The 13,974-nt window shown below is 53.4% G+C and overlaps 1 protein-coding gene across 4 annotated transcripts in view; it reads left to right on the forward strand.

Annotated features, from left to right (window-relative positions):
• LOC137429644 (kalirin) overlaps nt 1-13,974 on the forward strand; it is a 429,755-nt gene that overhangs the window by 374,627 nt on the left and 41,154 nt on the right. For all 4 annotated transcript variants that reach the window (XM_068119740.2, XM_068119741.2, XM_078779669.1 and 1 more), the window contains exons 43-46: nt 833-925; nt 1,692-1,742; nt 6,345-6,422; nt 8,111-8,302. In XM_068119740.2, coding sequence (XP_067975841.2) covers nt 833-925; nt 1,692-1,742; nt 6,345-6,422; nt 8,111-8,302 — 414 coding nt within the window. The remainder of the gene's footprint in view (nt 1-832; nt 926-1,691; nt 1,743-6,344; nt 6,423-8,110; nt 8,303-13,974) is intronic.

Below are 13,974 nucleotides of genomic sequence, written 5' to 3' on the forward strand. Positions count from 1 at the left end.
AGCGCTCAATTCTATATGTGAGTGTATTTTGAGGCATGTGTGACTTCAAATAAAATTGTAAGCCAGGAAAACGTTCGTTTCATTCCTTAGGGATACAACATGTAAAACTGGGCCAAACGTCAAAACAAAACTCGCTCATTTAAGTCGTACAAGCTAATGCGACCACTCATTCTCCTGGTAAGAATCCCGTGCACATGCTTGTCACACTTATAACTCACCTAAGTTTTTATAAGTTCATCAAATACTGACATCGCGATTGACATTCGCTGAGGTAAATGTTGATATCACTCCTGAGGTAAAAAAAAAAAAAAAAAAAAAAAAACAGTTTTAAAGCATTATACGTATCAAACGATACATTTTATGAAACGGGGAAACCTAATACACACCTTGGTGGTTTTAAAATGACAGAATATGCCTTTATTTTTTTTAAAGAACCTTGAAGACGACGCTGCTAACAAAATACACCGCTCTAACGCATAACCACGAGTTTAAACTACATTTACAACAAATATGAAAACTATTTTCATATCACAATGTTAAATATAGAATATATAGAAGATAATGTTTAAAAAAAAATGAGCCCTGTCTTCCAATGGTAAAAAAATCCTTCAAAAAATTCCTGGATCCGGAATAATATCCTGAGCTTCACCAAAAACTAATCAAATCTTCCTTATCCCAAGGGCAATCATCCCACCGACTTTCATCCAAATCCGTTCAGAACTTTTCCAGATATAGTGATATTAATCACCGATTGGTTGAATTGAGTGTGTAATTAAATCTGCACCTCATCGTTTAGTTGTAGTTATAATGTCTGTTTGCCTTGTCCTGGTAGGACCTGAAACAGCGGCTGGAACACAGACTGCAGCTGAATGATCTCCTCATTAAACCTGTGCAGCGAATCACCAAGTACCAGCTGTTGCTGAAGGTGAGCGAGCGACAGGATGCACGTTGTCCGAACCTCGGAGATACTCGTGTCAATTTGAACGGTTGTCGGGAACTTGCAAGTGCTGCAATAATGTTCTCTTCATTCAATTTAATTTCTTATTTTCCTTTGTAAGTACATTGCGAATTTTGACACAAAACACACTGGAATGTCACTGCACTGCCAGGTGTTGACAGAAAGACCAATATTTATTGATCAGTCATTGGCATAATCGATTTGTTGTGTACGGAAAGATGGCAGAATCTATGAGCACCTTCCCTCCCCTTCATACATCTTCCCTTGCTCCTGTCCACTCCCAAACTTCTATCCCTTCTTTACAGACTATTTCCGTGTACTTCCTTATCCTCCTTTTTCTGTCCTGTCATCCTCCCACCTCTTCCTCTTCTCATTTATCCCCCCCCCCCCCCCCCCCTGCATGCATTGTAAGTAGAGGGGCCTTTGTCATATTAGAAGCAACTCACCTTTTCAAATGCATCATGTCCATCTCTCATAAAGGTTCCTTATGGAGTTGCCGTACCTGATAGAATGTAGATATCATAAGAACTAAAGAGGAAGGATGGACAAGGAGAAACAACCCCATAAAACGTGCTGCAGCTGTTGAGGTTGTTGAATATAAATATATAAACTGCCAGTTTTGATGTAGGCCTTTGCATACAGGAATCGATGGAACAACCGTGAAATGAGTAGATGGAAAAACCATGAAATTCTGTGACCCTGAAATTATATTTCAGAAAGCGTTCTTTTTCAGGACTTTCTGAAGTATACCGAAAAAGCAGGACTGGATACGACAGACGCTAAGGTGAGACGCTCCCACGGTCGGTACGTCCTTATACATGAGCCATACCTGATTGTGTAACAGAAAGAACCACCTTTAGAGGCCATTTTCCCCCGCAGAGCAGGGATTGGCCTGATCCCCTTTTTGAAGCAATGTTTTATGGCCGGATGCCCTTCCTGCCACCAACCGTTTTCGTCGCCTCTTGCGACACGCAGGGAATTACCAGTGAACTGGTACTCAATTTGCCGACCTCGGAAGTATGACAGGCTGAGTCAACCCCCCTGGTGTTCATTCAGCGATCGACCGGGATTCGAACCCAGGATCCTAGGATCCCAAGCTGGCACCCGAACCGCTGAACCCAGGATCCTAGGATCCCAAGCCGGCACCCTAACCGCTGAATCCACGATCCTAGGATCTCAAGCTGGCACCCTAACCGCTGAACCCAGGATCCTCGGATCCCAAGCCTGCACCCTAACCGCTGAACCCAGGATCATAGGATCCCAAGCTGGCACCCTAACCGCTGAACCCAGGATCCTAGGATCCCAAGCTGGCACCTTAACCGCTGAACCCAGGATCCTAGGATCCCAAGCTGGCACCCTAACCGCTGAACCCAGGCTCCTAGGATCCCAAGCTGGCACCCTAACCGCTGAACCCGGGATCCTAGGATCCCAAGCTGGCACCCGAACCGCTGAACCCAGGATCCTCGGATCCCAAGCCTGCATGCTAACCGCTGAACCCAGGATCATAGGATCCCAAGCTGGCACCCTAACCGCAGAACCCAGGATCCTAGGATCCCAAGCTGGCACCGTAACCGCTGAACCCAGGATCCTAGGATCCCAATCCGGCACCCTAACCGCTGAACCCAGGATCCTAGGATCCCAAGCCGGCACCCCAACCACTGAACCCAGGATCCTAGGATCCCAAGCCGGCACCCTAACCGCTGAACCCAGGATCCTAGGATCCCAAGCTGGCACCCTAACCGCTGAACCCAGGATCCTAGGATCCCAATCCGGCACCCTAACCGCTGAACCCAGGATCCTAGGATCCCAAGCCGGCACCCCAACCACTGAACCCAGGATCCTCGGATCCCAAGCCTGCACCCTAACCGCTGAACCCAGGATCCCAAGGTGGCACCCTAACCGCTGAACCCAGGATCCTCGGATCCCAAGCCTGCACGCTAACTGCTGAACCCAGGATCATAGGATCCCAAGCTGGCACCCTAACCGCTGAACCCAGGATCCTAGGATCCCAAGCTGGCACCTTAACCGCTGAACCCAGGATCCTAGGATCCCAAGCTGGCACCCTAACCGCTGAACCCAGGCTCCTAGGATCCCAAGCTGGCACCCTAACCGCTGAACCCGGGATCCTAGGATCCCAAGCTGGCACCCGAACCGCTGAACCCAGGATCCTAGGATCCCAAGCCGGCACCCCAACCGCTGAACCCAGGATCCTAGGATCCCAAGCTGGCACCCTAACCGCTGAACCCAGGCTCCTAGGATCCCAAGCTGGCACCCTAACCGCTGAACCCAGGATCCTAGGATCCCAAGCCGGCACCCCAACCACTGAACCCAGGATCCTAGGATCCCAAGCCGGCACCCTAACTGCTGAACCCAGGATCCTAGGATCCCAAGCCGGCACCCTAACCGCTGAACCCAGGATCCTAGGATCCCAAGCTGGCACCCTAACCGCTGAACCCAGGATCCTAGGATCCCAATCCGGCACCCTAACCGCTGAACCCAGGATCCTAGGATCCCAAGCCGGCACCCCAACCACTGAACCCAGGATCCTCGGATCCCAAGCCTGCACCCTAACCGCTGAACCCAGGATCCCAAGGTGGCACCCTAACCGCTGAACCCAGAATCCTCGGATCCCAAGCCTGCACGCTAACTGCTGAACCCAGGATCATAGGATCCCAAGCTGGCACCCTAACCGCTGAACCCAGGATCCTAGGATCCCAAGCTGGCACCCTAACCGCTGAACCCCGGATCCTAGGATCCCAATCCGGCACCCTCACCGCTGAACCCAGGATCCTAGGATCCCAAGCCGGCACCCCAACCACTGAACCCAGGATCCTAGGATCCCAAGCCGGCACCCTAACTGCTGAACCGAGGATCCTAGGATCCCAAGCCGGCACCCTAACCGCTGAACCCAGGATCCGAGGATCCCAAGCTGGCACCCTAACCACTGAACCCGGGATCCTCGGATCCCAAGCTGGCACCCTAACCGCTGAACCCAGGATCCTCGGATCCCAAGCCTGCACGCTAACCGCTGAACCCAGAATCCTAGGATCCCAAGCCGGCACCCTAACTGCTGAACCCAGGATCCTAGGATCCCAAGCCGGCACCCCAACCACTGAACCCAGGATCCTAGGATCCCAAGCCGGCACCCTAACTGCTGAACCCAGGATCCTAGGATCCCAAGCCGGCACCCTAACCGCTGAACCTAGGATCCCAAGCTGGCACCCTAACCGCTGAACCCAGGATCCGAGGATCCCAAGCCGTCACCCTAACCGCTGAACCCAGGATCCTAGGATCCCAAGCCGGCACCCTAACCGCTGAACCCAGGATCCTAGGATCCCAAGCTGGCACCCTAACCGCTGAACCCAGGATCCTCAGATCCCAAGCCTGCACCCTAACCGCTGAACCCAGGATCATAGGATCCCAAGCTGGCACCCTAACCGCTGAACCCAGGATCCTAGGATCCCAAGCTGGCACCCTAACCGCTGAATCCAGGATCCTAGGATCCCAAGCTGGCACCCTAACCGCTGAACCCAGGATCCTAGCATCCCAAGCTGGCACCCTAACCGCTGAACCCAGGATCCTAGGATACCAAGCTGGCACCCTAACCGCTGAACCCGGGATCATAGGATCCCCAGCTGGCACCCTAACCGCTGAACCCAGGATCCTCGGATCCCAAGCCTGCACGCTAACCGCTGAACCCAGGATCATAGGATCCCAAGCTGGCACCCTAACCGCTGAACCCAGGATCCTAAGATCCCAAGCTGGCACCCTAACCGCTGAACCCAGGATCCTAGGATCCCAATCCGGCACCCTAACCGCTGAACCCAGGATCCTAGGATCCCAAGCCGGCACCCCAACCACTGAACGCAGGATTCTAGGATCCCAACCGGCACCCTAACTGCTGAACCCAGGATCCGAGGATCCCAAGCCGGCACCCTAACCACTGAACCCAGGATCCCAAGACTGCACCCAAACCGCTGAACCTAGGATTGCAGGATCCCAAGACTGCACCCAAACCGCTGAACCCAGGATCCGAGGATCCCAAGCCTGCACCCAAACCGCTGAACCCAGGATCCCAGGATCCCAAGCCTGCACCGTAACCACTGAACCCAGGATCCCAAGCCGGCATCCTAACCGCTGAACCCAGGATCGTAGGATCCAAAGCCAGCACCCTAACCGCTGAACCCAGGATCCCAAGCCTGCACCGTAACCACTGAACCCAGGATCCCAAGGCGGCACCCTAACCGCTGAACCCAGGATCATAGGATCCCAAGCCAGCACCCTAACCGCTGAACCCACGATCCCAAGCCTGTACCCTAACCGCTGAACCCAGGATCCCAAGCCTGCACCGTAACCACTGAACCCAGGATCCCAAGCCGGCACCCTAACCGCTGAACCCAGGATCATAGGATCCCAAGCCAGCACCCTAACCGCTGAACCCAGGATCCTAGGATCGCCAAGCCGGCACCCTAACCGCTGAACCCAGGATCCTAGGATCCCAAGCCGGCACCCTAACCGCTAAGCCAACACCAGGCTCCCTTACCTGATTGTGTAACATAACGTAAAAGTTGCATATTCTCTCAAAAAAGCTCGTACAATCACAACCATCAAGTCACCACAATTACCCTCGGTTTGCGTGGTAGCGAGGTTGGAACAGAAAGCTTTTCGATTAAACACCCGCGGAAATCGCATGGACATCACATCGGTGGAAGTAAATTAACACGTCTTTACCCACTCAACCTCCGCGCTGCCCTCACGTAAATTGATAATAACAGGGTTCCATTTTAGCAGTGGGTAACGCCCTGGAGACCATTTCTTTTGAGCCTCGAATACATTTTCTCATGCTCACTCGCCCACTTCTCTGACAATCAGATTTATTTTCTTTCTTTTCTGTAAAGATACATTATTTATTTGTGCCAGCATCATGCACAGAGAATTATACTTTCTCGCATAGCTGCCAAGCAGCAATGTTTAAAGGAAGGCCCCACATCCCAGGGGCCACTGCTTGTTCACTGTTCCCTATTCGAGATGAACCGCACAAAATATCCTGAACTTTTCAAAAGTAGAAATTTATCTTATTCTTGTCATTGAAGTGTTTTTTGTTATTTAAGAAAGAGTTTGCATTTTTCTCCCCTTTAATGGCGCTTTGCTTTTTTTTTTATTACTTCATGTTTTTAACACAGACAATTCATGAATGGATGCATTGATTCATTGTTAATTCCCTATCCGTGTGTTCCTTCCATTTGTATTTGTGTTATTGTCGCAGATTGAGTGCAAAATTTGTAACTGCATTAATCCCATTCGCACTTCGTTTAGGCCTTCGAATAGTCATTATTTTGAAGACCTTGTGTTTGTCATTAACGATGATAAATTCCCTGTTGTGCAGAAAGCTGTCGATGTGATGTGCATTGTCCCCAAACGGTGTAACGACATGATGACTGTGGGTCGTCTCCAAGGTTTTGAGGTAAGCATGACTCCAACGTCATTTTATATTAACAACCATTCTAATGCCTACTCCGACCTGAACCCCTACTTTTACCCAAATTCATACTCTTGCCCTCACCCCTACTGTTTGCTCAAACCCCCACTCATTTCCTCGACCCCCACTTGTTGCTCCGACCCCTAACTCATTGCCCTTACCATCACTCTTTGCTCTGACCCTTATTCCTTACCTGCACCCCTACTCCTTACCCAAACCCCTTCTCCTTTTCTGAACAACTCAACACTCCTTGTCCAAACAACCACTACCGTTTGCCTAAACCCCCTACTCTCTGCCCGAACGCCAACTCTCTGCCCGAACGCCAACTCTCTGCCCGAACGCCAACTCTCTGCCCAAACGCCAACTCTCTGCCCGAACACCAACTCTCTGCCCGAACGCCAACTCTCTGCCCGAACGCCAACTCTCTGCCCGAACGCCAACTCTCTGCCCGAAAGCCAACTCTCTGCCCGAACGCCAACTCTCTGCCCAAACGCCAACTCTCTGCCCGGACGCCAACTCTCTGCCCGGACGCCAACTCTCTGCCCGGACGCCAACTCTCTGCCCGAACGCCAACTCTCTGCCCGAACGCCAACTCTCTGCCCGAACGCCAACTCTCTGCCCGGACGCCAACTCTCTGCCCGAACGCCAACACTCTGCCCGAACGCCAACTCTCTGTCCGGACGCCAACTCTCTGCCCGAACGCCAACTCTCTGCCCGAACGCCAACACTCTGCCCGAACGCCAACTCTCTGCCCAAACGCCAACTCTCTTCCCAAACGCCAACTCTCTGCCCAAACGCCAACTCTCTGCCCAAACGCCAACTCTCTGCCCAAACACCAACTCTCTGCCCAAACGCCAACTCTCTGCCCAAACGCCAACTCTCTGCCCGGACGCCAACTCTCTGCCCAAACGCCAACTCTCTGCCCGAACGCCAACTCTCTGCCCGGACGCCAACTCTCTGCCCGGACGCCAACTCTCTGCCCGGACGACAACTCTCTGCCCGGACGCCAACTCTCTGCCCGGACGCCAACTCTCTGCCCGGACGCCAACTCTCTGCCCGAACGCCAACTCTCTGCCCGGACGCCAACTCTCTGCCCGGACGCCAACTCTCTGCCCGGACGCCAACTCTCTGCCCGGACGCCAACTCTCTGCCCGAACGCCAACGCTCTGCCCGAACGCCAACTCTCTGCCCGGACGCCAACTCTCTGCCCGGACGCCAACTCTCTGCCCGGACGCCAACTCTCTGCCCGGACGCCAACTCTCTGCCCGGACGCCAACTCTCTGCCCGGACGCCAACTCTCTGCCCGGACGCCAACTCTCTGCCCGGGCGCCAACTCTCTGCCCGGACGCCAACTCTCTGCCCGGACGCCTACTCCTCACCCAGACGCCTACTCCCCACCCGAACCCCCACTCGAACCCCCCACTTACTGCCCAAACCCCCACTCTCTGCTCGAACCACTGCCGAAACCCCATTCTTTACCCTTACTGCAGTATTTATGTAAACATGTGATAATCGATATGACTATTGCACAGTGCCCTTGGTAGTGGTCCAAGCTAATACCCTGTGGAGATACCACCCTTAACATAACCCAATGCAAACCCTTTATAATAATTCTACTCTCTGCAACTTAACTCATTCTCAGCCTCTGCCCTTCTCCCACAACTTTGACCCAGGGCAAATTAACTGCCCAGGGGCGCTTGCTACTACAGGACACCTTCCTGGTGAACCAGCAAGATTCAGGGCTACTGTCCCGCAGCAAGGAGAGGCATTTGTTTCTCTTTGAGCAGATTCTTATCTTCAGCGAGCCGCTTGACCGCAAGAAAGGCTTCTCAATGTCAAACTTCCTCTTCAAGCACAGCATCAAGGTGATTGCCTTTTTTATTATTTATTTTATAAAGGTGAAAATGCATAATTTCTCATTTTACAAATTTACAAGTATAAAAGGGTGTTTGGTATATCATCCCCAAATGCACAGCTGAGATTACCACCACGTTTAGCCGAGGTTGCCATTGTATTATTTGGCTAGATTGCCTTATGTTTTTAACGTTACTCCCACATCTTTGTCACACAGGTCCAACCTCGACATCCTCCATCCGTTTGTATTGTTTTCCATGTCTTTAATGTAATATTTTTCATACTTGCGGGAGCCTTCCTTTTGTGTAGTGGACTCTGGCATGAATTATGAGTAAAATGAGACGAAAATAGTACAGGGCTAAAAAAGAAAAACTACCTAGAAACCATACACTGCTGGGAAGGCAATGGCACACCACCCAGCAGGAAGCTGCTTCGGTGGCACCGACGCTCTGCTAAAAGAGAGAGAGGCCATACAATACTGCACGTAATATGTGTTGTGGAAAACCAATCAGGTCCACACAACTTTAGTCCAACTTGTGGTTTAATTCCATTTAGATCATGACATCATCCTGTAATGCAGGAAATGCAATAAGTATACGATGTGGCATCACATGGGACCATTCATAACATTCAATGCAAGCAAGCTGAATATTCTATGCTGGCATACCGTTAGCGAGTCTACCAGATGTAACGTGTCACAGGAGAAGTCTCGGAGCACCGTCCACAGCAGCGGGTCTTATAGTCACGCCCCGAGCGGTGTCAACGAGCAGCGAGCATCACCCCGGGTTCAGTACGAATACGATTTCACTACATTCTCCCCCCCCGTCAGAATTATACGGCGGTGCGGCTAGAAGCGAGCGAGCGTCAGCACGAACAGGGTGCGGAACATCAGTCGACCCAACCGTATCGGGCCGGGCGGCGAATTTCTCTGCCAGCACGCGTCCGAAATTCCCCGGGTACGGCATCACGTATCCCTGTGTCCCCGGCGTCGGAGGCGCCATCAGGGTCGGGTGACGAAGGGGGTAACTCCAAGTCGTCGGGCCCAGGTAGACCCGGCGAGGGGAGAGTCGGTAGACTTTCGGCGATGGGAGCGTCGGGAGAGGCCATAGTCTCATAGATGGGTTCGGTCGGTCCGTCCGATTCCCTACTCAGGTCGGCGACCCCGCAAGGGGCAAGGTGACGGACGGAGACAGTAGTCTCACGGCCATCAGTCGTCATCACACGAGCATGCTCAGGATTAGCCTGGAGAATCTGCACTTTGTCCACTAGGGGGTCGTACTTGCTCGCGCGAACCGCCCGTTTAAGGTAGGCCGGCCCGGGCCCAGCGAGCCAACTGGGCAAAGACCGTATACACCCCGTGCTCCTGGGGTGGTGGAAAAGTCGCTCGTGGGGAGTTTGGTTGGTTGCCGTACACAGGAGAGCCCTGATCGAGTTCAACGCCGCAGGTAGCGACCAAGCCCATTTATCGAGGCCCCGGCCGAGGGTCCGGAGGTTGAGCATGACGGCCCTCCAGATAATCCCGTTGAAGCATTCGATCTGCCCATTAGCCTGGGGTCTGTACGGCGTGGTGTAACTAGAAGCAATGTTATTTTGGAGCAGATAGCCGCGCACCTCCTGAGACAAGAAGACCGCACCCCGGTCGGTATGGACATAGGCCGGGTACCCGAACATTGAGAACAAGTTCTGTAAGCATCGCATCACCGTGGCAGCAGTCATGTCCGCGCACGTATAAGCAAAGGGGAATCGCGAGTACTCATCGACGATAGTGAGCAGATAGCGAGAGCCGCTCGACACCGGCAATGGGCCCTTGAAATCCATCGCCAAGCGTTCCCACGGTCGCGTAGCCTTAACCAGAGTCCCCATGGGAGGGTTATAGAAACGCGGTTTGATTTCCGCGCAGATAGCGCAGTCGCGACAGATACGGCGGATATCGTCAATCGAGTATGGGAGATTGCCACGCCGCACAAAATGAGCGAAACGCGTTACGCCAGGATGGCCCGCAGTGGCATGCAGCACACGTAGGCCCTCCAAAGAGGTGATACCCGCACATGTAGCCGGTCGTGATAAGGCATCGGCGGCCCGGTTATCCTTCCCCGGGCAATATTTGATGGTGTAACAGAAGTCGGCGAGTTCGATACGCCAGCGAGTGATTTTCTCATTCTTAATGCGCTGGGCGTGTAAGGTGTCGTACATGAACGCAACGCTTTGCTGGTCCGTGATGATTTGGAAGCACCGCCCGAGTAAGTACGGGCGCCATCGCCGAATAGACTCGACGATCGCATACGCTTCCTTTTCGACGGACGAGTGTCTCCGCTCAGCGGTGGTAAGAGTCCGTGAAAAGAAAGCCACGGGACGCCCCCCTTGGGAGAGGGTCGCCGCGATGGCCTGATCCGAGGCGTCACTTTCGAGGACGAAAGATCCGCTCTCGTCGATTGTCGCCACGGTGGCTCGGGCAATGTCGGCCTTAAGGCCTTCAAAGGCCGCCAATGCGGCCGGACTCAGTGGGAAGGTGTCGCAGGCCACGAGGGGGCGAAGTTTCGCGGAGAAATTTTGCACCCATTTGGAGTAATGGGCGAATAGCCCGAGGGCGCGCTTCAGGGATGCCCGATCACAGGGAGGGGCCATGTCGAGCAAAGGTCGCAGACGCTCCTTATCCGGAGCGACAGAGCCATGGGTCACGGTGTACCCCAGAAGATCTATCGTGCGTAGGGAGTATTGGCACTTATCCTCGTTCATAGTTAAGTGATACCTCTGCGCGACCTCAAGGAAGCGCTTCAGATTAGCATCATGGTGCCCTTGGTCATATCCACAAACCGTAAGATTATCGAGGTAGACAAAAACATCGGTTAAGTGCTCCCGCGCAATGAGGTCATCCATGGCCCTCTGGAAACAAGCGACCCCGTTCGTTACCCCAAAAGGCAATCGCGTAAATTGGTACAACCGCTGCCCCGACTCAAAAGCGGTATAGATACGATCCGCCCTAGAGATAGGGATCTGGTGGTACGCACTACGGAGATCGAGAGTGCTATAGACCGAATACTGGGACACCTGTTGCACCAGCGCATCCATCCCCGGAAGGGGGTAGGCATCCAGCTGTGTAAAGCGGTTAATCGTTTGGGAATAGTCGATTACCATGCGTCTGCGGTGGGCCTCGCTGCGCACCACCAAGACCTGGGCGCGCCACGGCGACCTGCTAGGTTCTATGATGCCGTCTTTCAAGAGCTGAGCCGTTTCGTCCGCAATGAATTGCATGTCTGCGCGAGAGTAGCGCCGTGATTTCACCGCGACAGGGGTACAGTCGGAGGTTAGATTGGGGAACAGCGAAAGCGGCTGGATGTCCATTTTCGCTAGGGCGCACACCGCAAGCACGTCGTCCGCCCCCACAACAAGCGTGTCAGGCCCACCAAACTCCATTACCAGACGTCCATGCAGCTTAAGAAAATCGTGTCCTAACAGAATATCAGCACATAAAGCGGGTAAAACCATAAGGTGTACATCAGGAAAAACCCGTCCCTTTAGCACGAGTTTCAATCGGCATTCCCCCTTCATGCTGAGTCGAAGCCCCTGGGAAGCCATGAAGATCCGTCTCGTAGACCTCCAGATCCGCCATCCATGCCTGAGCACAAGTCGCTGGTCGATAAAACTATCCGTAGACCCTGTATCCACCAAGGCCCGAACACAATGGCCTTCGACCATGAGGGGAATAAGGGCTTGAGCCAGGCCAGACGAGGCTGCTGGGAGTGGGACTGAACCCCCCGAATGGGTCGGACAAGCCTCGCGGGTGGATCCTATGCCAGCAGCAGTTTTGCGGTCGTGGCCGGAGTATGCGTTGTCCATGGGGAATCCATTAATGCCATCAGAGGGCTTTCCCAAGCATTCCGGTGTTTCGCGATTCAAAATCTGACAATTCTGACGGGAAAAGGCCTCCGTAGTTTCTGAAAACGCCTTTTGACACTTTTGGCAGGAAAAGGCCTCCGTAGTATTCGAAATCGCCTTTTCCGGGGTGAGGGCCACCGTTAGCTCGTGGACGACATGAGGAGAACGTTCCGCTGGGGCTTGGCGAAGCTTCAAAGCCCCTTGCGTGGCCCGGAGTTTGGTCAAGGACACGTACTTCGTGCCCGATTGAGGATGAGACTGTGGTGGCTGTCCGGTGACGCCCGCCAAGGACGTCTGAGCACCCAGGGGCCCGCAGAGAGGGGCCCTCCCCTTCGAAGACGGGTAAGGCGCCGGGTTTCGGGCTCGGCTCGCAGGCTCCGCAATGAGCCCATTCAAGGTCGCCGCGAACGCGCGACCGCGACCGCGCGATTCAATGAGCCGCGAGCCGCGTGCCGTTTTCCTGCACACTTTCGCGTAATGTCCCTTTTGCGAGCACAAATGGCATATAGCGTCTCGTGCCGGACACACGGGCCGGGCATGGCGTGGCCCCCCACAGAAAAAGCATGCGGCCCCGCGTAAGGCCTTGGGTCTGGCCGTAGCGGCAGCCGTCAGGACTGGGTCTTCCTCCGGAGCATCCCGGAGTTCCGCGAGCAGGTCCGCGTCCTCGGCGGTAGCACTCTACGGCCGGGCGTGTAGTGTAGTGCCCGCCAAGAGGCGCGTGCGATCATAGGTGTTCGATTGCATCCGCGCTTCGGTGTATACTTTCCCTTGCTCGAGTGCCGTAGCAAAGGTCAGGTCGGTCTTCTCTAGGAGCTTGAGCCTTAGTTCCTGGGAGGAGACCCCTGCAATAAAGGCATCTAAAAGAAGATCATCCTGAGACTGCGCGGGAGTCCGTGGCTCCTTGATGCTGTCCAGCAAGAGCTGCCGGAGCTCCTGGGCGTAGTGGTCCATCGCCTCGTTGGGTTGCTGACGTCGCGTTAGCAGCAAATATCATGCATACACCGGGCTTTTTTCCTTTATGTACAGCCGTTTGAGCTCCGCGATCGAGAGGTCATACGTCGCGAATTGAGCGATGGAATTGTACACCTTGTAGTCGATTTTTGAATGAAGCGTTGCTAGCTTCGCGGCAGCCGTCGGCGCGGTCTCAGGCTCCTCGAAATGATTCTCCAATGTTCTGAGCCAGTGCTTCAGTTGCAAGCCACCATCCGGGGGCTTGCGGGTCGGCGCAGAATACGGCAACCGCCAGCGTCTTGTTGCCAGCCATGTCGGTAGATATAAATGGAATTAAGTGTTGTGGAAAACCAATCAGGTCCACACAACTTTAGTCCAACTTGTGGTTTAATTCCATTTAGATCATGACATCATCCTGTAATGCAGGAAATGCAATAAGTATACGATGTGGCATCACATGGGACCATTCATCTATCTATAATTCCAGTAATCTCTGTGTGTGTGTGTGTGTGTGTGTGTGTGTGTGTGTGTATGTGTGTATGTCTGTGTGTTTGTCTGTGACCGCTGTTTCTCGACAACCACGGGTCCGATATACTTGAAACTTGCCAGGTATATTGCTGGGGACCCGAGGATGTGCCTTTTCAAGGTTTCATATTAATCGGACAAGTAGTTACCGAGCTTTGTCCAAAAAACGATTCAACCAATCAGAGAGCAGCGAGTTATCACGTGTGCCGAACGTGGCGAACAGACTCTGCCTCGGACGGCACATTTGAGAGCGTATTCATTTATTTCACGTTGGCAAACTATGTTGCCGCTATGTTGGCGTTAAACTATGTTTTAAAACTAATTAAAACTA

This window comes from Myxine glutinosa, chromosome 6 (assembly GCF_964187855.1).
Source record: "Myxine glutinosa chromosome 6, kmMyxGlut1.1, whole genome shotgun sequence".
Classification (NCBI taxonomy): domain Eukaryota; kingdom Metazoa; phylum Chordata; class Myxini; order Myxiniformes; family Myxinidae; genus Myxine; species Myxine glutinosa.